The sequence below is a fragment of the Peromyscus maniculatus genome, chromosome 10 (genome assembly GCF_049852395.1).
Source record: "Peromyscus maniculatus bairdii isolate BWxNUB_F1_BW_parent chromosome 10, HU_Pman_BW_mat_3.1, whole genome shotgun sequence".
Taxonomy (NCBI): Eukaryota; Metazoa; Chordata; class Mammalia; order Rodentia; family Cricetidae; genus Peromyscus; species Peromyscus maniculatus.
In genome coordinates, this window is record NC_134861.1 from 69,280,433 (window position 1) to 69,306,835 (window position 26,403).

General features: G+C 45.6%; 1 protein-coding gene across 2 annotated transcripts in view; it reads right to left on the reverse strand.

The window, feature by feature from the left end:
- The window catches only part of Usp46 (ubiquitin specific peptidase 46), a 75,253-nt gene that overhangs the window by 4,389 nt on the left and 44,461 nt on the right, over positions 1 to 26,403 (reverse strand). For both annotated transcript variants that reach the window (XM_006979704.4, XM_076546448.1), the window contains exons 5-7: positions 17,203 to 17,279; positions 7,357 to 7,440; positions 4,906 to 5,103 (exon numbers count right to left, since the gene is read on the reverse strand). In XM_006979704.4, coding sequence (XP_006979766.1) covers positions 4,906 to 5,103; positions 7,357 to 7,440; positions 17,203 to 17,279 — 359 coding nt within the window. The remainder of the gene's footprint in view (positions 1 to 4,905; positions 5,104 to 7,356; positions 7,441 to 17,202; positions 17,280 to 26,403) is intronic.

Below are 26,403 nucleotides of genomic sequence, written 5' to 3' on the forward strand. Positions count from 1 at the left end.
ACAGAGATAGGCTGTTTCCAAGTTAAAAGAATGCGGGCTAGTTTTTGTCTAAGTGCACAATTTTGGCAGAGTACCTGGGTGCATGGGGAAGGGGTTGCGGTACAGAGGCCCAATGGGGAAAGCATACATTCAGATTCAGTTAACACTGGGAATTACTGTACACCTGCTACCTGTCAGAAAAACAGTGAGCAAGACAAAGTACCTCCCCCTTCTCTTGGGACTTGGTGTCACAGGTTGAGTGTGAATCCCAAAGTCTATGAGTTATTCATTTAATTCTCGGTCCTCCGCCCCCATGAGAGTGCACTTGTTATAGGGATCAGGCCCTTCCCCCTTTCTTGCACACTTTTCCCACATGCTGTCTTCCTCCATGCCCTGATGTAATAAGAAAGCCCAATCTAGATGTAGTTTGGGGACTTGAATTTACCCTCCTAAAAAAACAAAACAAAACAAAACAAACAAACAAAAAAACCGATGAGCCAAATGACCCATGTTATATAAAACTTACTCGGATGAGTACTTTGTTAGAATAGTACAAAAGAGAGAGGTGTCTGGGGAGGGGGTCTCACTGGCTATAAACAAACCAACACATCAGCACATGGGAGAGTCAAAGCAGGGTGCTGGGAAAGTCGTGTTGATAAACAGCGACAAAGGGAGAGCTCTTGAATGTGTGACGCCTGAAGGAAACGGGTCGGGGAGAGAAGTCATGTGACTGTATGAGGGATGTTTCAGCTGAGTAGAAAGCAAATATACACCAATCGATTCAGAAGTCGGAACAGCTGGGGCCAAGAAACCCCAGGGGAGGACAAAGGGGACAGAGGGTCAAAGGGACAGACCTTCCCTGCACCCCAGCACAGTAGCTAAGATCTCTGTCTTTTTCCTGAGCACACCTGGAAGATGCCAGGGAATTCTCAGCAGAGGTATGTTCTAAGCTAAGTTTCAGAATATGTTACGATGCATTATTCCATGCTCTGGGATGCACACCTCTATATACTATGCACTATGAAAAGCGATGGGGGGGGGAGAGAATAACTACATAGTTGCATTTAGATTTATATAAAATGGAGACGTCAATCCTAAATCTAGAATTGTTTCTTAATATACATGCTATTAAAATTGAAAAGCTGAATTCTTTTCCCCTCATCACTTACCATGTGTGTGGGTAGTTCATGCATGAATGTGGGTGCTCACATGTGCATGCATATGTGTGTGTAAGCCAGAGGTTGATATGGCGTCATCATCAGTTGGGTATTTTGGATAGCTCTCTTGCTTAGGGAATTCCCTGTTTCTAGCTCCCAAACCGTGGGTTGATGGGCAGGCTGTCACACTCACCCAGCTTTTTACCTTGTTTCCAGACATCTGGAAACTCTGGTCCTCAGGCTGGTGAGGTAAGCACCTTATGCATAAGCCACTTCCTCCCCACCCCCATCTACTTTCTTTATACACAGATGCTGCACACGCTCAGTCCCCATCTCTCCCACCCAACTATTTCTCTCTCCTGAGCTCCAGCCTGCCGAGTTCCTGTCTCCACCACCTGTCCACCTGTGCGTGGCCCCTGCATCACTCCTAACTCTGGATGAAAAGGGCCTCTTCTACATTAGTAACCATGGCCCATTCCACCCACTCAACCTCCACAGACAGCCCTGCCCTGGCCAGCATCCTGAAACCAGCATCCTTCATCCCCTTCTCTTCCCACTTCCTGCTTCCAACTCAGAGCACCGACCAGCATCCTACGTTACCAAGCAGAGGCTAATTTTGGTGTTGGGGAATATTATTTCAAGGTGTGTTACTTTTGTTTATGTTGCGTTTGTTTAACTCTGTGAAGCTGTGTTACTGTGCCTGTCTAAAACACCTGATGGTCTAATAAAGAACTGAACAGTCAATAGAAAGGCAGGAGAAAGAATAGGCGGAGCTGGCAGGCAGAGAGAATTAATAGAAGGAGAAATCTGGGAGAAGAGGTAGAAAGAAGTAGTCAGAGGAGGATTCCAGGGGCCAGCCACCCAGCTACACAGCAAGCCACAGAGTACGAGTAAGATTTACAGAAGTAAGAGAAAAGGAACAGACATAGAGGCAAAAGGTAGATGGGATAGTTTAGGTTAAGAAAATCTGGCAAGAAGAAAGCCAAGCTAAAGCCGGGCATTCATAATTAGGAATAAGCCTCCATGTATGATTATTTGGGAGCTGGGTGGCAGGCCCCCGAAAGAGTAAACAAGTAAAAACCAAAAACACAGGCCACTGTGTGGACTTGCCCATTTTCCATCTTTCCCACCAGACTCTAAACCCGGCAAGGGCAACAAGACCCATGCTGTGTGTTGTATTCACTCATCTGATTGGTTCATATGTTCAGATCCTGACACAGAACCCAGGAAATAAGAGTTCAAACCCCAAGAAGCCATCCACTCCCTACACACGTCAGCCCCATCCTATATAAAGGAATGGACTACCTCTACAGGGAAATGAAAACAGCCGTTCGTAACATGTGAGAATTGGTACTCACTGTCCCTTGTGGCCAGGGCTGCTGAGACCTTGTATCCCCATTAAAGAAACTGATGATCCCAGAGTCTGGCCTCCCCAGGGATCTGCTAAATGGGTTGATGCCTGTCCTCAATGGTCTTCCTGAGGATAGAATCGGTCCCCGACAGAAAGCCAAACTCTAAGTGTTCAGGTACCCTGCTCATCAGTACCTCTACTTCCTCCTTGCCCGACCTCCCTGGAACTCCTCACTTGTCCACTCCCTCATCCCCTCCCCCATGATTCCCACCCATCCCCAGGCCCTGCCTGCCCACGCTCTCTACTCCACCCCACTGTGGGGTCCCCGGTGTTCATGGCTGGGTGGTGATCATGGGAGTCCTATGTTCTTTAGACAAATAACCATTAGAACTGTTCAGTGGAGCACAAAGTTGAATCCCAACTATCCAATAAACAAAACCGACTGAGAAGAAAATATCTAGCAACCTGAAGTGGTATACTCAGGACAGAAATGGGGTGTGTCAGATGGGAAGTCACAGTCTGATGCGGTCCTCCCCCGGCTGGGTGAAAAAGTGAAGCAGCCAATTCCTGACATGGTGACAGTGTCGTCTTAGGAAAGGTGGGTTTGCAGTCTCCAAACCAGGCAGAGAGGAAGAGACATTTGCAATATGATGTCCCACAAGCTAAAAGTCATTCCCAAGGGGGACCCTGTGCCCGTCCCGAGAGAGGACGTGAACCCACTTATCCACCCTAGCCAGATGAAGAATGGATAGAAAACAGGTGAATTTTCAATGCACTTTCCCATGAATTATACCAAATATGATTTTTTTTTAAATGTGCCAAGAACATTCAGTGAAGCCCTTGGCTTCTTCATATTTAGGGCTTTCCTTTCTTTTTCTCATGTAAATCTTACTGTAGACTGTGGGGAAATGGAGCCAGGAAGGTGCTCAGCAGGTAAAGACATTTGCTGCCAAACCTGACGACCTGAGTTCAATTCCCCAGGATACACTTGGTAGAAGGAAAAACCAACTCCCACAGGCTGACCTCTGACCTCCACTCTCATGCTGAGGTGTGCGTGGATGCACCCGCACACTAAATATTGTGATCTTAAAAAAAAAGGGGGGTGGGCTGGAGAGATGGCTCAGAGGTTAAGAGCACTGGCTGTTCTTCCAGAGGTCTTGAGTTCAATTCCCAGCAACCACATGGTGGTTCACAACCATCTAGAATGAGATCTGGTGCCCTCTTCTGGCCTATAGTCATATGTGCAGGCAGAATACTGTATACATAATAAATAAATAAATAAATAAATAAATAAATAAATAAATAAATAAATAAATAAATCTTTTAAAAAAGTTGTGTTTTTTAAAAAAGAATTGGGGACATGCAGAAAGTTACATAAAAAATATTTTTAAGAACAGATTTTTTTGACTAGTCAAAATGCCACAAAATTATGACATCTGATCGATTGCTTCCAGGTTTGATTCAGACATAGTAAAATATTTTTCAGATCATGATTTTTATATATACACATGCATATATTATGTATGTATGGCTCTTTATATTTAATTTTTAATTATGTGTGTCTGTGTGCCTGGGGCTGAGGCCAGAAAAGTGTAAGACCTCCTGGAGCTGCAGTTACAGGGAGTTGTCAGCCATGGGACACTGGTGTTGAAATTAAACTCAGGTCTGGAAGAGCAATACACTCAGCCATCTTGCCAATGCCTATACATACCTTTTCCAAACATAAAATCTGGGGTTGTAGAGATGGCTCAGAAGTCAAGAGCACCCAAGTTTGGTTCCCAGCACCCACGTGAAGTGACTTACAAACATCTGTAGCTCCACCTCCAGAGGACCCATTTGGTCTTTGCAGGCACCTGCACTCACATGCATATACCCACATGCAGACACACACACCTATACATAATTAAAATAAAAATAAATCTTTAAAGTATATAAATAAAACCATAATCGCATAAGCATTTATTTTACTATGTTATTTTAGACTCACTGTCTGCATCATTTCCATCCAAAGGAGATGAAATTGCTTCCCTGAATGATAGAACATTTGGATTATCATTGTTCTCATGTTATTTCATGTGTATTTATAGGTATGATTATGAACAGGCATGTGCTACATACTGACATGTCTTTTTCTTAATGACATTGGACATGGGTCAGTAGTGCTGTATTATTATATCACCTAGTATTTGTTAAGTACCCTTGATGATGACCACATGATGAAGTCAGGCAACATTGTATTTCTAGGGTTCACCTCCACATTAAGCATTTCTGTATATTTGGAGGTGATCAGTAAGAATCTGAGTGGCACTTCCAGAAGTACTATTGTATGTAGTCCGGTAAGGGTATAGCTGGGTCTGTCTTGATGAAGAGATAAGCCCTCTGTTGATCACAGAAACTTGCCTCCCAGCCCACCTTTACCTTCCACAGTGAACAACGACAGCCACCAGGTCGTACATGCGGTCCAGGTTCACAGCATCGCTGGAGGTGTTGAAGAGCCGAAGCTCCAGAGGGAAGACCACCCGGTAAGACAGCTTGGTGTACCTGTGCAGCTGCTCCATGTACTTGAACCTCTTTAGGTGCAGGGCCAGAATCATGGGCAGCTTTTTTACCCTCATCCTAAGAAAGTGAGAAACGGAAAACCATTTGCGGCCAATGCCCATTAGAGGAAGAAAACACACCATTGCCTATACAAACAAGAACAGGAGGGGTCCAGCAAGTATCCAGACTTCTCACTAGCAGAAAGGTGTGCTCGTCTACGGAGACTAGTACATCCTGCATCCTTGGCTAACCCAAGTAGGAGAAAAGCACAACCATGTATCTCCATGTGGTCATCATGGCAGACATTCTCTCGCCGTGCCTCTCTGCCTACAGAATAGAAAGTATGTGGACAGTCCTACTCCCTAGTACGTGGACAGGAGGACTGAGAAATGAAGAAAAGGAAGCTGGGAAAAGGAGCAGGCAAAATGATCCAGACAGAACTTCAGGTGCTAAAGACCAGCAGAAGGAAGTTTCTGGTACATACCTGGGCATCAGACACCACGGGTGCCAGGCTCATGTCCACTCCTCACTCTATGATTTCATGCCACATGGGTCCCCTACTATGGTTCTCACTCTCAGTGTTTATAAAGTGCAAGCATTGCCTAAGGGCCATGTTCACAAACTAAACTCCCAGGTCCTGGCTACATTAGTAAATTGAGGGGTGGAGGGTATGGAGGTCAAGTTTGAACAAGGCTTCTTCCCATGTTGAAGCCTCCACATAGAACAGTGCGTTGAAGGTTTTGAGAAATACTGCCCTGGAGGAACTGTTCTGGTCCCAGCCTTACATAAACAGTTTTTCCCCCTACTACCTGACCATGAATTAACATTCCTGGGTAAACTGTCACACAGTCACAGCTTAGGTAGATAACATGGCTAGTGAGAAAAGCACCCAGTTCTTCTCCGGCAACCCACACCTCTACCCCCACTGATGAATGTGCTGAATTAGCCGTGACAAACGCCGCGGACCTGTGCACAGTTTAGTACGTATTGTTTGAAAGGAACCGAGTCTAAGAGGATATTTATTGAGGTATCTACTAAGGCAAAAAGCCCTCTTCACAAAAATAAAATAAAAACATCTCTAGAGACTGACATGATGGCACAGGCCTTATAGTCCCAATGCTTGGAGGGAGGTGGAGATAGGAAGCAGGCATGTTCTAGACCAGCCTGGGCCGCACAGCCAGACCCAGCCTGCCTCATAAAAACAAATCAGTAGAAAAACAATAATTATATGAAACCTGCATATTTCCCAGGAGCATATGTCATTTCAATACATGAAACCTCCAAGGTTGAACAGAAAATACCTTCACACCACACAGGTACCCAGGCTGCCTGAGGCAGAGTCAATGTCCACTAACGTAGAATACTGGCTGCCTGTTACAGGGGTTGGCCTTCTACTCTGAAGCCATGAGGAAAGATGTGCATGGGTAGTGTGGAGGGTGAGGGGCTAAGCACCATTGGGTATCTATGAGCCACCTTGAAATCTCTAAAACAAACAAGATAAAACTTATCCCAAGTAGGCGTTCACAGGAAGATTAAACTTTCAAGTTTCTTGGCTTCTGGGATAAGATAACGGGGACCAACTAATTAGTTCAGAATGTGCAAGAGCTGTAGCTGACCGGTACTGGTGAAAAAAAAAAAAGATTTTTGTTTTGGTTTTTTGTTTTTTTCGAGACAGTGTTTCTTTGTGTATCCCTGGCTTTCTGACTTTCTTAACACAGGTTCCTCCAATGGATGCGTCCTTGCCTCACACAACAGATTATTTTTAAATCTCTGGCTGTAAATAAGAGAGCCAAGGTCTAGCCCAAAGCAGCAACGCTGTGTATACTGTGTGTTATGCATGATGCAAAGTACCTTATATTGTTTATCTTTAACCCTAAGGGCGTAGTGAGTACATCGGAGGCCCTCTTGTTTGCCAGCATAGGATCTGGCACACAGTAACACTTGGTATTTGGTGAGGGTTGAAAGAACGTGCAAACAGACAAACGCCAACTTCCCCAGGACAGCACTCCTATCCAGGTTTCCCGGGTGAGGAAGGTTCCTGACTCCCAGGCTCTGTGAAACTGAGATCCCAGACCCACGGAGCCCTCCTGCCGGGAGCCACCCCCCTAACCCTCCCTACCCGACCCCCACTTAGCCCCTCCCCTTAACCCTCCCCACCCGCTCCCCTTAGCCTCTCCCCTTAACCCTCCCCACCCGCTCCCCTTAGCCCCTCCCCTTAACCCTCTCCACCCGACCCCCATTTAGCCCCTCCCCTTAACCCTCTCCACCCGACCCCCACTTAGCCCCTCACCTTCACCCTCCCCACCCGCCCCCCCTTAGCCCCTCACGCACCTCTTCTGAGCCTCCTGTTTGCTGCAGCACGTTTCACAATAATATTTTTGTTCACTACACAGTGTTTCTGTGTTGCTGAAGTCTCTGTGGAGAAAAATATTTTCACCTCTTAAAAAAAGCCCAGACATACTTAATACACCACATGTACACCCCTCCATTACCTGAAGGGTAATTTCCCAGTGAAAGTGGAGAAAACAGTAATCACAAAAAAGCCTTCTGAAGGCTGGGACCGGTCCGCCATTAGAACACGTCTATAGGACTATGGCTTCTCCATGAGCAGTCTGGAAACACAGCTTGCTCTAAGCCAGACGTGTTGGCACACACCTGTAATCCTAGCACTCAGGCGGCTAAGGCAGGAGGGTGGGGAGTTTAAAGCCAGCCTAAGCTACACTGTGAGTTCAAAAGCAGCCCCCATTCCCAAACAAAAACAAAACAAAGTTTTATTGAAGGACACCCAGACAGATACAAACTAGAGTTTCTAACAGACTCAGGAGGGGGGGAAGTCAGTATTTAATAATAATAACAATATCTGTAAGTTAGATAAATACCACCCATAGCAAAAGCCTACTCTTAGACCCTGGTGTCCCCAAAAAAGGCAATCATAAAATCCAAAGTGATATTTTTCTATGTTAACTTAAAAATGGCATCTCGGAGGTTCCATGTTTCAAAGATCAGAACGATACACAACTGTCCTAACTGTCAGCTAAGAGAACCCTAAGAAGGGTCCAGGGGTATATATAGCTCAGTGGTGGAGTTCTTGACTGGCACATGCCAAAGGCCCTGGGTTCTATCCGTAGAGCTGTACAAACTGCGTGGGGTGCACTCCTACAATCTTTACACTAGGGAGGTGGGAGCAGATGGGTCAGGGCTCCAGGTCACCCACCACCTAGTGAGTCTAAGGCCAGCCTGGGCTACATAAGACACACACACACACACACACACACACACACACACACACACACACACACACCACATACACATTCTTGCTCTCTCTCACACACAGACACACACACAGACACACATACACACACACACACACACATTCTTGCTCTCTCACACACACACTCTCTCTCACACACAGACACACACACACACCACATACACATTCTTGCTCTCTCTCACACACAGACACACATACACACATGCACACACATACACACACATTCTTGCTCTCTCTCTCTCTCTCACACACACACACACACACACATGCAGTGACAACCTTCCACCCAGCCCTGCTCTCCCACGCACCCCAGGATAAGCACTCCAGTCCACTGCCTTTTTAAAAGCAAGGCCGCTGTGGCTGCTGGCACAGTCATCAGAAGGTTCTGCCGGCTGCTTAGAGCTTCCACTTTCTCCATGTCACGGCCTCTCATTTTTTTTCTGTGGCCAGCTTCAAAAGGCTAAAAACAACATCTAGAATATACTGTCCTGCAGTTTTGAAAATGCCTGTTGACACTTCCTTCTTCACAGACACCCTCACCACCACCACCACCCCACCCGGGGAAGCAGCGGAATGATCAGGTTTTACTAAAGAGAAGATGGTGTTAATGATCTATCACTTATGAAGAGCGCATCAAAAGAAAGCCATTATCCATTTGCTAAATTCCCAGATAGGTGCTAGGTCCTGGGGATCTGAAGAATAACTATGCTCACACAGAGACAAGTGCAAATGAGCAAATAGATGTAGCTTAGTCACAACCACGAGAGGTGATTCGCCTGCCTAAGATCTCCTCTCCAAAAGTTTCCTCCTGCACTCAGGAGAAACAGTCCAGCTCCCACACCAAAGGCCCTGGGCACCAGACCCTACTAATCAGACCCTGCCTCCTCCTCTACTCTGCAGGCCCTGGGCACCAGACCCTACTAATCAGACCCTGCCTCCTCCTCTACTCTGCAGGCCCTGGGCACCAGACCCTACTAATCGGACCCTGCCTCCTCTACTCTGCAGGCCCTGGGCACCAGACCCTACTAATCGGACCCTGCCTCCTCCTCTACTCTGCCTCTTCCTGATCCAGCCATCTGGGCCTTGGGTAGCTCTCTACCCAAGGGACACAGGTAGGGGCTACTTCCTCAGCAATGAGGGTGCTTTCCAGAGGCCTCGTGGCTGGGAAGGCTAGCTATTCAGAACTCAGTGGATTTCTCTGACCACTTAAGGAACCCCAGCAGGCTCTGATGCCACTGTGGTTGGTTTCCTGTGTTTGCCTGTTTTGTTTTTAAAGGTGTGTGTGTGTGCACAGAGGCCAGAGAGGGCATTGGCTATCCTCCTTCATCACTTTCCTTATCTTCCTTTGAGGCAGGTTCTCTACCCAAACCTGAGGCTCATGTTTTCTCAGCTAGTCCTGAGATCCGACCATTATCCTGCCTCCAAACACCTCAGAACTGTGGTTACCGCCATGCACAAGATGCTGGACCCTGAACTCTGCGACTCTGTATCCACACAGTGAGTACTCTTAACAGGGCAGGGAGAGACCTTGTCTATTTTGCTCACTGGTAGATATCCAGCCTGACCCTGCTGAATGAATGAATGAATGAATGAATGAATGAATGAATGAATGAACAAACGAATGAAAAAAGACAGAAGAATGAAGCCCATGGGGAAAGCAGAGAGAAAAGAGAAAATAAACATGTACCGGAATAATCAAGGTATTTTTCTAAGAGGCAATGTCCTCATCAGGTTCTCACAGAAGGAAGTGTGTCAGGGAGACACAGATGTAAGGCACAGCATGGGGGTGTGCGGGAGGGTCACAGCTGCAGGGAGCAAGCAGCTCCTCCTCAGGTATTACTAAGAAGCCCGCGTGGCCCCTACAGCTCAGTGGCTCCTGAACACAGGAAAGACAGAGGCAGACAGCGTTTCTGAGAGCTGCTGCTGCTTTCAACAGCTCTACAGAGAAAGGCTTGGAAGAGGTCGGGCGATAAGGAGGCCCTTGACAGGCAATCATGTCGACCCTGCAGATTTCAAGTCCTTAGTGAGCAATCAGACTCAAACGCCGCTGAATGAAGACCTCACCGAGTAACTGCTGTGGAATTTTGTGTGCGATCGTTTCCTTGATCAGAACAATCAAGGGAAGCACAGCAAAGAGCAAGCAACCAAACACATCTACATCTTAAAAACTAAACATTCTTTGTAGGCGGAGACAGGATAAAAATACAGCCAGAAGCTCTCCCTGATTGAGCAACCCTGGTCTCAACATCCCAAACACATCTAGTCCCGTGCATTTAGATAATGGTTACTCAACTTGGATTGATTTAAAGGCCCAGTTTAAAAAGGCCACCATCCTCCCCAGGCTCAGCTGGTCAGAAGCACAATGCCACAATAAGAATCACGACTGCTGTCTTGACAGTGAACTTGGAAAAATGGACAGGGAAGGTAGGCCATGAGGGGCCGGCCCAGCAGTAATGGAAGCAGAGCAGCTCTGTGAGCTCAGACTGGTGGTTAGAACTTGGTGCTGTCCGCCTGTCAGTGCAGCGCCCGGGCACTTAGGCATGGAGGCTCAAGAGTTCAAGGCCAGCCTGGAATGCATAAGAGATTCTCTCTCTCACATCAAGATCAAAATAATAATAAAGCGAGCAAGAAAGGTTGGGGAAGTTTCCGAAGGCCACGTTAAAATAGGCGGGAGGCAACCGAGAGATCTCTCTAGAACTCAGGATAAAATTTCTGATGCACAGAGAAGGCTGGGGCAGGACAGAGTGCTCTGTGTTGCTTTAAAAAGGGTCGTAATAGCAATCAAACATTATTTTAAGATTCACCATGGGAACAAATCTAATAAGAAATGCATGCCTTTATAAAGAAACTTGAAAGCTGCATGGAGACATACCCAGCCTGAGTTAAGTGGAGAAAAACTGTTCTTGGGTGGGAAGGTGTTCCCACGTCGTAGAGAGCTAGTATGCCCAACTAATGTACAGACTTTTTATAGTTTCGATTAAAATGGTTTTTTTTAATAAAGTTTTTATTACGTTTCTTTTCCATTATGTATGTATATATGTATGTGGGCATGCACATGGGGAGGTCAGAGGACAACTTTGGGGAACTGGCTTTCTCCTTCCATCACCTGGGAGCTGGGGCTTGAACTCAGGTCTCGAGGCTTGGCAGCAAGCACCTTTACCCACTGAGCCATCTTGGCGGCCCTCAATTAAAATCTTAATCTAGTCAATAAAATAGAACCAACTCATCTATAAGAGAAAATTCTTTTTTTTAATTGAAAATTCATGTTATAATTCTAATCATAATGTTCCCTCCCCCGTCTCCTCCTAGACCAAACCAACACCACCTTCTTTCTCTCTTTAGAAAACGGGCAGCTAAGCGTTAGAAAATGTGACGTCTGGGGCTGTTAAACTGCCTGTTCCACAAGCGTGGGGACCTGGGTTTGTCCCCAGCACCTATGTTAAGAGCCAGCTGGTGAGACAGCACCCATCTGGGACAGCAGTGCCTGGGAGAGAGGTTAGAAGGAAGCTCTCCCTACAAGCCAGCAGAGCTGAATCAGTAAGTTCCGGGGTCAGAGAGAAATCTCACAAACAAAAGCCAACACCAAAGAAAAGAAATAGGAAGTCGTTGCACATTGAGTGCCTTGTCCTGCCCTCTGGCTCCTTCACAGAACCTCAGCTTTGTCTTTTAAGTACTTTGGGTTTCCACTTTTTGAAGATTTGTTTTGTTTTTAAATTGTCTGTATGTTGCTTATGGTGCTGGGTGGGTGTGTGAAGGGGAGTACAGGTGTGCCCACTGAGGCCAGGAGGCTTCAGATCCCCTAGAACTGGAGTAAAAGGTGGCTATGAGCTGCCCAATATAGGTGCTGTGAACTGAACTCAGGTCCTCTGTAAGGGCAGCTAGTGTTCTTGACCACTGAGCCATCTCTCCAAACCAAGTGCTCTATATTTTAAAGATTTATTTATTTAGTATGTAATATCTGTATGTATGTTGTGAGCTGCCATGTGGTTGCTGGGAATTGAACTCAGGACCTCTGGAAGAGCAGTCAGTGCTCTTAGCCTCTGAGCCATCTCTCCAGCCCCAAGGGCTCCATAATTTTAAAAGCAATCTCAATCAACACTCGGCTCCACCTTCCACTCCTACATCAGTCAAGTCCATCAGATCCCTCCAGGTAAAATCCAGGCACAAATGCATTCTACTAGACCAGAAATCCCACTGAGCTGCCGGAGTGGAGACCAGCAGTTCCAGTCCACCCAGATGTTAGCATGCAAAAGAAACACTTGGGGAATCTGGTCAAAATACAGATTCTGATTCTAAAGACTACATTTCTAGTGACATCCCAAGCAGTGTCAGTGGCGTTGGTGGTCCCCATGAGTTAGAACTGAGCTTGGTGTTTGGTGTACCAGAATCACCAGAAGCCCAGCATCACCAAGGTTCGGAACGTGCTCTATGCCTCTGGTTTTGCTAATATCTCAGGTGATTCTGCTACTTGCACCAAAGTGTGAGAACCACTAACTTGAATGTTAAAGAAACAAGAGAGAAGGAGGGGAATGGAGAGACAGACAGAGGGATGGAAGAAGGACAGACACTATGGAAATTAGTATAGAGGGTCCTCAAAGACAAATAAACAAACAAATAAAATATGACCCAGCTTACCACCACTGGATTCCCACTTGGAGGCCTTCTAAGTCAGCATACCTCAGACATAACACATGCATCCATGCCAACCAATACCTTATTCACAATGCACAGAACCAGCCCAACACCACAGAGACACTTGGACATCCGTGCTGATTGCTACCCGATTCACAAGAGGTAGAACCATCCTAGATGTCTATCGACAGATGAACAAATTTAAAGAAAAAATGTGGTACATATATACAATAGACTTCTATTCCGACATAAACAAGAATGAAATCATGATGTACAGGAAAATGGATGGAACTGGACATCACTATGTTAAGTGAAATAAGCCAGATTCAGAAAGGTAATTTTTCCATATATGGAATCTGTGTGTGTGTGTGTGTGTGTGTGTGTGTGTGTGTGTGTGTGTGTGTGTGAGAGAGAGAGAGAGAGAGAGAGAGAGAGAGAGAGACTGACTTGAAAGGAGCACTAACAGAAGGGGGGCAGGAGGGAGGTGACAGAAGAGATGAGATAGATGTGACGCAGAAGGGCCATGTGAAGAAAGAAGGGAACCAAGAAGAGAGAGCAGGAGAGGCAACAAGGGTCGTTGGGATGAATAAATAAGAATAAATTATGTCTGAAAATGCAACAATGAAACACATTACTTTGGAACCTAACCAAAAAAAAAAAAAATCAATTGAAAAAAGAAAGAAATCTGTGAGCGCCACATCCCAGGAAATTCCATAATGACCCTAATGACCAAACCTAAAACAAAGGTCATCTACATAAAAGAGCACATGACAAGCAGGAAGAGTAACAGTGTGTAAACTCAGGACATAAATTAGTTTCTCAAAGCAGGTAGGAACAGGATTCCTACAGATCAGCTTTCACTGGGAGAGAGCGCAGAGAGATTCAAAGGGCGCTCGGACACCTGGTCGACCTCCTGGCCCAGAGGATTTCAGGTGAGAGGAAGAGCGGAGAAAGTCCTTTTAAACCTGAGCTCTTAGAGGCGAAGTCTGGGTTCTGTGAAGAGCCGCAGGGAAAGGCAAGGGCACTCAAGGGGAAGAGCAAAACCACCAGAAAGGCTTTGGAATGACAGCCAGGACAAATGGAACGCAGGCTAAGCCTTTGCCTGAGGGCATCGCCGAGCTTTTCAAGGGGGGGTGGGGGGGGCGGTTCACCCTCTTTCTTTGAGTCCCCAGTCACAGGCTGCTCACCCTGCCTAGACGCTGAGGTCTGAAGTCTGAGCCTTTGGCTCAGATGACAGTGTGGATCTGTGGCTTCTCTCTGGATTTTTACTGATATTTATACCACGTCTCTGGGACAAAAGTTCAGTAAGGCTACTCTGGAGTCTGTCACCCAAAGCCCTTCTGGAAAGAGAGGGCTGGGCACGTCCTTCAGATCCCAAGATTTCAGCTTGAGTCCTGAACAGTCATTAAAATAAATGAAAGACGGGAACAGCACAGCATAAAACGGTAATGCAGGGGATATCAAAGAGCTAATTGACACACAGATAAAAGGAATACAATCCAAACTGAGTCCTGGAGGTCCATGCCTTTGTCCTTCCTTCTCCCAACTCAAAGACTTCAATTACTATTTAACATTTATTCATTTACCTATTTGAGTCCTGGTTATTATGGAACTCACTATGTATACCAGGCTGGCCTTGAATTTATGAAAGCTGGCCTGCCTCTACTTCCCAAGTGCTGGAATTAAAGGTGTGCAACACTACAACCTTCTTAATCCAAAGATTTACCTGACAACAACAACAACAACAACAAAACCAGCTAATGGGTCTCCTGGTGTTATCTACCCCTAGGTCTCCTGTACTTCTGACAGAAGGGGTGGAAGCTGGGGCACCGTCACCAGAGCCCTCGATGATGAAGGATGTAGGTGAGCCGGCCAAGATCTAATTTGGGGGTGTTATAAAGTGCTGGAGTACTTATCAGGAATGCTGGGCTGAAGCGTCCATTCAGTTAGGAATAGGAATGATTGAAAAGGCCAGTTTGGGAGCTATGATGGTTCATCACCCTTGTCAACTTGAATGGCATTAGGGGGACTTAGGAAACATGTTTCTAGGGGTAGCTGTGGGGGTGTTTCCAGAGAGGAGAACTGGGAACAAATGGTCCACACTGATGTAGACAGCATCATCGCATGCACTGGGGTCTAGGACTGAATAAAAACAGGAAGAAGCAGGGTGGGGGGGAGATGAGCTGAACGTGAGGATTCACCTGTTTCCTAACTGTGGACGCGGTGTGACCGGCTGCCCCGTGATCCTGCCACCACGCCCTCCCCACTGTGATTGACTGAACCCTCAAACTGCGAGCCAAAAATCAACTCTTCTCCCCTTCAGTTCCCATTTGCCAAACATCTTATCACAGTAATGAGAAAAGTAACTGACTTAAGAGATACTGCATGCTCCCCCATCCCAGCATGCTCCCCCATCCCAGCTTTGCCATTTCCAACAGCCTCAACCTTGCCTTGACTGGGGAAACTGGACCGACACTCATTCCTCCACGGAAACAGAAACCTGTGTTTCAGGTCTCCATCTCAGGTCAGATCTAACCACTCAGCACTTAATCTGCCGGGTTCCAATGCTACATCTACTATGGCTACCTGCCTTCAAACGGCCCAGGAACTCCCCCACAAGGTACACAAAGCAGCAGTACCTCTTCAAATCCAAATTTCTACCAAGCAAGGGAATGGGCAATGTCCTCCTCCCACCCCAAAGGATCAATGTTGGGACAACTTTCTCTTTTTCCAGCCAGGTACATCGGGCATCCACTCGCTATAGTCATCAAGCTCTGGGGGACTACCAAGATGGTCTGTTTTTACAGGAATGTTGAGAACCCAGCCTCTTCACAGAACCAAGCTGGAGGAAGGCCAGCCTACAGAGCAGAGTGCAAACTCTCCTTGCTTGCTCCTGGCTGAGAGTGAATAGGAGAGACGTGGGTCGTGGGCAGTGCTCAGGCCCCTGGGCAATACAAAAGCTATCTGCTCCCAAGTCAAACAACCTACCACACTCCAGATGAACCAAGAACCCCCTCCCAGCAAGCTCCTGTCTCCTGATTCTTACTTATGCAAACCAACAAAGCCTTGTTATAATACTATAAGACGTCCACACCCTGTGGCATCTCTACATTGTGGAAGCCTGCCCCTACCACTCAGTCTACATTAGCACCTTCACCCGCAGCCACTCTAGAGGGCAGTCTTCTTCCCTCAAATGCACTGAGGGTCATCTGTATAGTCCCACTTGACTGGAAGTGGACAGGTCTTTAGGCCTTAGAGCTTGGTCATTTCTGACATTCATTCCTGTAGCCTGTGCCTAGGAAAATTATAAACACCTATTTCCTTATTTAAAGGGAGTGGGGGTCTTTGTAACAATTCTAAGCACAGTTTCTTTCCTTTAAAAAGATTTATTTAATAAGCAATAAGAATAACAGTGTGTGTGAACTCAGAACATAAATTGAGTTTCTCAAAACAGGTAGAAACAGGATTCCTAAAGATCAACTTTCACATGGAGAAAGCACAGTGAGATTCAAAGGGTGCTCGGACACCTGGCTAACCTCCTGGCCAGGAGAGGATTTCAAGTGAGAAATGGATGTAGCTATGGAGGCCACAAGCACTGAATCCCCCTAAAGCTGGAATTACATGCAGTTGGGCATTGCCTGACATGGGGGCTGAGAACTGAATTCAGGTCCTCTGGGAGAACAGTGTGAACACAGAACTACTTAGCCGTCTCTCCAGCCTCTCTGAACACATTTTCAATGCACAAGTGAATACGTTCTATCTACAGCAATCCTAGGCACATTACTGCCTCTCAACACTAAGGAGAGATCTCTAAAGAACATTAAAACAATGCAGAATTTCATCCTAGTTCTCAAAACACACAAAATTAACCTGAGGTTACCTTAGAGAACAAGTAATGATTTGTATCTGTATCATTTATTAACTAATTATGTGAATATGTGTTAACTAATTATCTGTCAGACAAATGCACACATGCACATAGATCCATGCACACATACACAGAGAGCCAAAACATAGATCTGTATTAAAGATTCCAGTTTTAGTTTTAACTACAGTGACTAATTACTTCCACCTGATCCTCTCTCTGCTCCATAAGACCCTTCTCCAGACTCTATGTGTTTACTTTTAATCTCTTGGAGAAGAAATATCAAGTAATAAGAACATATTGGTTTAAAAGCAAGATTACATCTTGAAGAAATGTGAGATTTGATTTCCCATATGTGTTCACTGGCCAGGTCAAAAGCTCAAACCCCAGCCAGAATGTAAGCGGTTACCTCAAACAGTGAGTGATGGAGGTGTTCTGCTCCACATCAACAGAGAGGTCCAGAAAATCTTCATCTTTGCTACTCACCTGAAGCAAAAAACAAAAAGGGGAGGGGTTAGGTACACAGCGGACATGGCCCTTAAAACTTTGAGCATTTACGGGTGACCTGACATGTGCCAGCACTAAAGGTCACATGTGGTTCCGACTGCTCAGCAAACCAGTGACTTCAGAACATCCCAACCAATCCCAGATTCCCAATTCAACCTCATCCCTTTCCTAACTCTGATTCAAAACCTAGTAACTGAAACTCAACCAGGTTTCTCTTCCTCTCCAGCCATGTTCCTCATTGTTCTGACAAGCATCTATGGAGCCCATGCTGACAGAAGATGGAGACAGAAAAAGGACAAGCAATAAGAAGCCTCCATCCAGATGGTGGCCCTTCACCAAGTCCAGTCCATTGATGTCACTCCCTTCCTCCAGCGCCCTGTCAAGCCCTGTGGGACCAGGGAACTAGACTGTCATGCTAATTCCCATCAAGCTGTCCTTTGAAAGTGGTCACCGTGTGCAGAATCCTGTGCTGTCATCCCTGAGCTGGTCACACAGCCCATCATGACAAGGGCCACTCTCAGGCAAACCAGCTCACTGGTCCCGGTTGCTCCTTAGGACGTCACATGTCTGTCAAAGCTCACCAAGTGACTACTTAGACTCCACTCAACAACAACCCTGAGGTTTTACAGTTTTGCTGGTGGCGTGGGAGGAATGAGCTGACCCAGCCACAAACTTGAAATGTTCAGTCAACTATGGCAAAATGAAGATCACATTCGTGTAAAAGAGCAACTACTCCGTAACCACAGATTCTAGGAAAGGAAATGACCTAGAGAAGTACTCAAAGTCGCAGACATGCTCTCTGATACTATTATGGGTAAACATAAAAATGGGACTGCTCCTGCTGCCTATGAAGTGGATGAATTGAGGCCATTACTTAGACTCTCTATACCTCAGTTTCTTCGGTGGGCTAGGAAGGACACCATCTAAGACTATATTGTAAGATATAATATATGCAAGAGCTCTAACAAGTAACTGTTTAGGGCTGGTTTGTGGAACATTCTTATCCCAGGACTTGGCAGACAGAGGCAGGTGGATCTCTGTGATTCTGAATCTACATAGCAAGTTCCAGACTGGCCAGGGTTGCGTAGAATCCTAATCTCTAGCAACAACAAAAAGCTGGATGTAGTGGTGCATGCCTTTAATCCCACCATTTAGGGAGCAGAGACAGGCAGAGTTTGAGGCCAGGCTGGTCTACATAGAGAGTTCCAGGGCAGCCAAAGCATTCAGTAAATGGAGGAGAGGTAATATGTTTAATGGCTTAAAATGTTCACAGAGCTAGAAATGGTTTGCTACATGGTAGTTACATTAAATGAAAAAAGTAGGCTACACAATTCTGTTCACTAACTCTCAGTCTGTTTAAAAGGTATGGACAGCCTTTCTGGCTCCCTGTCACCTGCTTTAACTGTGAAGAGCATTTACCCCTGCTGTGGTGGAAGCCATCCGCGCGCGCGCGCGTGTGTGTGTGTGTGTGTGTGTGTGTGTGTGTGTGTGTGTGTGTGTGTGTGTGTGTATGAGAGAGAGAGATTTTGAGACAGTGATTCACTATGCAGTCAAGCCTGGCCTTGAACTGAATTCTTGATCCTCATGCCTCAGCCCCGTGAGTGCTGGGATTCTCGAGGATTGTAGACAGGTAGCCATGCACCAGAGCACCCAGCTGTTTGCCCTTTCTTGAATCCCAGTGCAGCCCTGTAACTCGGCTTGGCCAGGGGAGACTTTAGAAGGCACATTATAAGCAGAGGCTTGGACAAACATTGCTAAAACTGCTTTCCCTTTTTTAAAAATTCATTTTATTTCATGTGTATGAGTGTTTTGCCTACATGTTTTTCTGTTCATTCCATGTGTTTCTGGTGCCTGCACAGACTAACAGAAGGGGTCGGGTACCGGGAACTAGAGTCATAGACAGTTGTAACCCACCATGTGGGTTCTGGGAATCGAACCTGGGTCCTCTGAAAAAAAGTAGCCAATGCTCTTAACTGCTGACTTGTCTCTCCAGCACCATGAAACTGCTTTCTTATACTTCTGCCATCACCATAAGAATGCTAAATCCAGGAGCTGGGTGTTGGCGGCACACGCCTTTAATCCCAGTATTTGGAGGCAGAGGCAGGCAGATTTCTGTGAGTTCAAGGACAGCATAGTCAGGGTGAATTCTAGGACAGCCAGGGCTACATAGAGAAACTCTTTCTTTCTTCCTTTCTTTTTTTTATTTAGTTTTTCGAGACAGGGTTTCTCTGTGTAGCTTTGCGCCTTTCCTGGGACTCACTTGGTAGCCCAGGTTGGCCTTGAACTCACAGAGATCCGCCTGGCTCTGCTTCCCAAGTACTGGGATTAAAGGCGTGCGCCACCACCGCCCAGTGAAACTCTTGAAGGAAAAAAAAAAGCCCAGGCTGACCCTGCATTCAGGAAGAAAGCAGAAGACCCCAGGAACTGGGTCTCAACTCTGACACTCATCTGAAGCAAAGCCCCCAGCCAACTTATGACACAGGAATAAGCCAGCCTCAGCCAAGTCCAACCAAATGAGCTGACCCTAAGCCAACACGTACTACAGGAGTTACAGTAACACGTGACTGCTGCACTCCAGCCTCAGAGCTATGAGGGTACTAACGGCAAACAGAGGATTGATAGTACGACAAAACATTACGTATTTTCTACGTATTTTCTATTTTCCTTACTAAAGCTCGGGAAGGTTGGCTTTGATGGTAACTAAGATCCTAGTTTATTAACAAGCTTCCAAAAAGCTATAAATCCCTGCAGGTAATTATATACTCAGGTAACCATCCATGAGAAGAGGCCTCAAAAGGTGTTAGAGAATGAATATAGACAATACCTTCCTGAAGGAAGAGTTGTACAGAATGACAGATAGAAAGGGATCATGGGTCGCTATCTTTGCCTGGGTGTCTATTGGGCAAAATGCAGTCTTTCTGGTCTGAGGGTGAGGAGACTCGAATCTGAGAAATTATGTTCACCAGGAAGGAGCAAGTCTGAGATCGTTCTTCAGATTTGCCCACACCTGACTGACTACTGAGCTCCGCATGCACAGAGCACCCTCAATGCACTCAGCAGACCCAATATTCACACTGCCACCCAACAGGCAGAATTTCTGGTTTCAGTCCAAGATAAACAAAATACAAAAACTAAGGAAAACTAGTATTCATTGAAGAAGAATAACAGAATCCAGAATCTCTGCAACTTAACATCTCAGGGTCCTTGACAAGACCCAAGCTTACAGCACACAAAGAAATGGGAAAATGGAAGACATTCTAAGACAAGGAAAAACCGACTGAGACCAACCCTGGGATGACCCAATGTTAGGATTAGCAGCCCAGGATTTTAAAGAGAAACCCCTCTAAACTCAATCCAATACCATGGAAAGAAAGAGGAAAAGGAGAACAAGCAAACAAAGACACTTATATCCATCTTCAGCAAAATAAAAGAAAACACACTTGTGGCAGGGCATGGTGGCACAGGCCTTTAACTCAGCACTTGGAAGGCAGAGGCAGGAGGTCCTCTATGAATTCAAGGACAGCCTGGTCTACACATCTTTCTAGGTCAACCAGGGTTATATAGTGAGACCTTGTCTTGAAAACAAAAACAAAGTGAGTTCCAGGGCAGCCAGGACTACACAGAGAAATCCTGTCTCAAAAATAAAGAAAGAGAGAAAGAGAGGAAGAAAGAAAGATGCTTGTAATAAGTTAAAAAATGAGTCAGGTGGCGGTGTACACCTTTAACCCCAGGACTCAGGAGGCAGAGGCAGACAGATCTCTGTGGGTTTGAAGTCAGCCTGGACTACAGAAAGAGTTCCAAGATGGCCAGAACTACATAATAAAAGAGATCCTGTCTAAAATAAAAAAATAAAAAATAAAAAAACAAGGGGGGGGGTGAGGCAGACTAGAGGAAAAACAAAAACAATAAAATAGAAATCACAGAAATTTATAGAACTGAAAAATAAATGGGATGAATCTCCAGCAAACTGGAGATTGAGGGGAAGGGGTTACATGAACTTGACCTATCAATGGGAATTATACAGTCATAGATAAAGGAGAAGGATTAACAAATGTTCAGGGGCCTTTGGAACACGACTATACAGACAGCCAGAGCCCTGGAAGAGGGCAGAGAGAGAACTAAGTATAAAAAACTATCTGAGAAATAATGACTGAACAGTGCCTTGGTTTGATGAAATGTATACATATAAATAAATTCAAGAAACTCAACAATCACCAAGCGAGACCAGAAACAAAGAATGCCTGTCAAGAAATATCAAAGACCAATTGTCAGGATCCAAAGACAAAGAGCAAGTTATAAGTATACAGAAGGAAAAAAGAAGCATTACATCCAGGACAATGATTCAAGCAGTAGTTGAGGTATCACCCACGGAGGTCAGAAGACAGTGAAACACCATCTTTAACATGCCCAAAGAAACCTTATCAATGCAGAATCTTTACATGTCACAAATAAACCCTTCAAGAGCAGAGGCAAAAGGAAGAGAATTCTTTGTTGTTGTTGTTGTTGTTGTGTTGTTTTGTTTGTTTGTTGAGACAGGGTTTCTGTGTAGCCCTGGCTTTCCTCGTACTTGCTCTGTAGACCAGACCACAGACTCAGAGTTTGGCCAGCCTGAAACTAGTGGTGATGGTGGCAACAGTCATCATGATGGTATTGGTAGTGGTGGTGATGATGACGGTGGTGGTGGTGATGATGGTGGTGGTGGTGGTGATGATGATGGTAGTGATGGTGGTGGTAATGGTAGTGATGGTGATGATGATGGTAGTGATGGTGGTGGTAATGGTAGTGATGGTGATGATGGTGGTGGTGGTGGTGGTAGTGATGATGATGGTGCCGCTTATAGTTAAAGGCAGATTCGCAGTTTAAACATGCATATTCATAGACAGAAGAGCAGTGCTGTTGTTAAGTGCTCTTCTTAGTACCTGACATCATTTCCAGTGTGCAACAGGTACCCAATAAATATATACTACATGAATTACTCGACTGAAGAAATAGAAAGAGAGCTAAATCAGTGGCCTCTCAGAGGCAGAGATATGGATCTTTTCCTTTTGTTTCATATTTCCCTTTTTACATTAGCCCACAAATATTATATATTTAAATTGGTAAAGCACTCTCTTAACTGAAACAGCCCTTCCTTGGGAGAAGATAAAAGGATTATGGCCAAGTGGAATCACACCCAAATTCTGCAGGATGGGGTACAGAGAGGCAGGGAAAGACAATATCCTGTGGGACTGGATGCAAACCTTTTCTGTTTGAGAGCTGGGGGAGAAAGGTGGAATCTCATTAAGAAACTGAAGAAAGTTGCTGACCGTTCTCAGTTCTGCATGCAGAGAGCTCCCAGGATGAGAGTGATAATGTTCTGCTTAGTAAATCAGCCCTGGGGGAAGCAGGGGTGGGAGGATGGGGGGGGGGGTACCAAAGCCTGACACACCTTCCCATCTGGACTTTTTTCTCTGTCCCAGCCCCAGGAAGTCCCAGTCTAAGTGAGGCACGGTAAAAAATAAATAAATAAATACACTGTGGAGGTGTTTAAAATTTTGACAAGGAGGGGCTGTTCAGCTTTATTGGTCGGGTGTGGTTGGAGAGTTTTTTGGTTTTTTTTTTTTTTTCTTTTTCTTTTTGAGGGGAGGAAGGGTTCTCTTCTTCAAGCAAGCTGCCAGGAAAGCATATTCTTCCCCCACAAGGAACTGGTCTAAGGGAAAATACAGCTTGTCTCCAAGGAAACACATCACTAAGAAATTCCAACACTCTCAGCATGAACAGCTGACAGCCAGCCGCTCCTCCTTTCTTCCCTTAAGTCTGAGCCTGGTGTCCTCCCCCCCCCCCATCACACCGCCCCTCCCCCCCCCAAAAAAAACCCTCACCTTTAAAAAGAGGAGAAAGGGACCCTATTTGTTCAGTTTTAAATATTTGTAATTCAATAAATAGAAGCAATCAGCCTACTGGCCATACACATACATCATGAACGAGTGAGGTCATCTTTAAATGTGCTTCTAGCTCCCCTGATTCCGGGGTTAGTGGGAAAGGGGACAGCTCATTAGGTCTCTGCCACGATGATGACATTGCCCTGGCTGGTACCCAAGGTTGGACAGGGAAAGCAGCTCCTGCTCCCGTCTGAAGGCTTGACCTCCCTCCTGCCTCAGAAGCAATCTGTGGAGCTCTCGGAAGCTCTGCCGGAGTAATATGGACCTCTGCAAAGTAGGCAGGAAGAGCTGTAGACTTGATACCGTTAATAAAACAGTTCTTTGCACATGAGTTTGGCTCCAGCAGCAAATATAAACATGTCGTAATGCCACTGAGAAGCTCTGAAAAGCCATGGATGTGCAAGGCAAAAACTCAGCCCGACATAAAAAGAGGAAGAATTCAAATAAACAACAGCAAGATTAAGCTCCAACCGGCCTAATAAATCTTAGGAGGCAAACAAAGGGACAACCAAGGGAATGGTTAGTGGAAAAATCCTGAAATCTCAAATCCAGAAGTGCCTTTGTCAAGGTTATGTGGACAAGGGAGCCCTGATTCCCCCGTGAAATGGCCCCTCCACAGCAGAGGAGAGCGTTTGTCTCCATAAGTCCTTCATTTGACTTCTGCACTGTGATCCCAGGAAACGCTTTGCCAAGAGAGACCTGGCAGAAAACCAGCCATTGTTTTGGAACTTGAAGACCGACACAGAGGTTTCCCACAACTGGAGGGACAAAGGGCTGGGGTGGGGGCACAGGTCCCTCCAGGCTAATTTGATACTCGGGATCTAGGTTCGTTTAACCCACTGTGAGATTTCACAATGAGGGCTTTGGCAATTCTGATTTTAGTGAGTGCACAGCCTGCCCTAGGACAGTCCTCAAAGGGGGTTCCCAAAGGAAAGTTAGATCCTTAGGGCTCACGAGATGCTCTATGAAACCTAGTCCTGCACCTCGACAGCAGGAAAAGCCCACAGGCCATGCACTTTCTTAGAAAGTCCAAGGCTTTCTAACAAGTAGGGCTGTCTAAAAATGGAATGCATCCTTGGGAGATTGGCTTCCCTGCCTCTGGCCAGGGTCCAGTGGATGATGGTGACCAACTGGCTGGGACATCACAGAAGACACTCGGCACTGGTAAAACAAGGATTAGATGTTTCCTAAGAGTCTGTCCAGTTCCAGGATCTAAGAAAATAGAGGGGACGATCCAAGTAACCAGAGAAAGAAAAATAAATAAACCTATATATACTCTTGTCTCAAATGATTTATCAATGGGGGGGGATGTCTTTTTTAAAGTTGGTTCTATCTGGATTTTGAATGTTGTGCCACAACAAAATGATAAGCATTTGAAACAGTGGATACACTGATTATTCAGATTTGCTTTATACAATGTACACAGTTTCAAAGCATCATGTTGTAGTGCAATTTATATAGCATTATATATCACTTTAAAATAATAATAAATAAACATGTAGGTTTTTAATTTTGTTTCCACTTTTATTATTATTTTATGCTGTGCAGGTGTTTTGCAAGCATGTCTGGCTGTGCATCACGTTCATACTTGGTGCCCACCAGAAAGCTTGGTCCCAAGCCAGAAAGGGGCTTCAGATCCACTAGAACTGGAGTTAGAGACAGTTGTGAGTCACCATGTAGGTGTTTAGATTCAAACCCAGGTCCTTGGCAAGAGCAGTAAGTACACTTAATCTCTAAGCCATCCAGCCCTTGTTTATTTTTATTTTGAGTGTGCTGCCTACATGGATGTAAGTATACCGTGTGCATACAGTGCCAAACGAGGACAGAAGAGGGCGTTAGATTCCCCTAGAACTGGAGCTACAGATGATTGTGAGCAGCCATGTGGGTGCTGGAACCAAACCTGGGTCTTCTGCCAGAGCAGCTGGTGTTCTTAGCTGCTGAACATCTCTCTCGCCCCAGTAGGAATGTTCAAAATCGATTTTTAAAAGACTGTTTCTATCCTCCAGAAAGACACACTTGTAGACTATAAAATATAAACATTTAGAATACTATTATACAAATACTTCCATATAATTAAAGAATTGGGGTGGAATCTTTGTATACAGGTTCCTGTCTGGGCCTTTGGGAAATAAGGCTATGTAGTAACCTCTACAGCATGAGCAATATTTGTTCTGTTCGTAGATTTTTTTTTTTAAGCTATAAATATGATGGAGCCTATTATCAGAGTCATCCTGAAAATCCACACTGAAAACTGCCAGGGTCGGGTTACGCACAGTGTTAAATTACAACCTCAGAGGAGGAGCCAGGTTGCAGATGAGGTGCAGGCTTCCCAGAGACAACCACACAGCACAATGCCACACTGCTCTGCTTTCTGCCTCTTAAGCACATAGAATAGTCTGTGCTTCCTTCACAGGGTTTTGTGATCACAGTTATATAACCGATTATTCATCTCGGCCTTTGGATCTGGTTCTATGGCAGAAACACAGAGCAAGCACTGTATCCCGGATCTTAGCTTACAAAGCAGTGTGTGCCGGAAAGACATTCTCTGGCTATAAGAACACTTAGCCAGCCACTGGGCAGCAAAGGTGATGTTAGAGGAGGCGCTGAAGGACTCAGAGTGCTCTCACACATGCTGAGGAGGCGGCTCACTGGGTAACAGCACTTTCTCGCAAGCATGAAGACCCCTGTTCAGAACTCTAGCGGTCGTACAAGAAGCAGGCACAGGCAGCCATGCGTGCCTTCAATGCCATACTAAGTGATCACTTCAGCTTGCTAGCCACCAGCCTAGGGGAGAACCAACAAGCTCTTGGCTCAGTAAGAGACTCTGTCTCCAGGAACCAAGACACAATGCAATAGAGGAAGACATCTGATCCTCCTCTGGTCTCCATACATGCCCATACACACCTGGCTGCGCACACATGTGTACACACATGTATACACTAATACAAAAAACAAAACCAAAGAAAAATAGAATGCTCATAAAAGGTGGAAACTGGTATAACATCTTGGGGACTGGACACATTCTAATGATATCAATGATAAACATATCATAATCTGCCATCTCATAAATCTATTTTTACGAGACAGAGTATAAATTCATAGGGAATTTTGGACTCTATGGCTAGATTTTATGTATCATAAGATCCATGGCAGCATTGTCCACAGTTGCCCCAAAGTAAAAA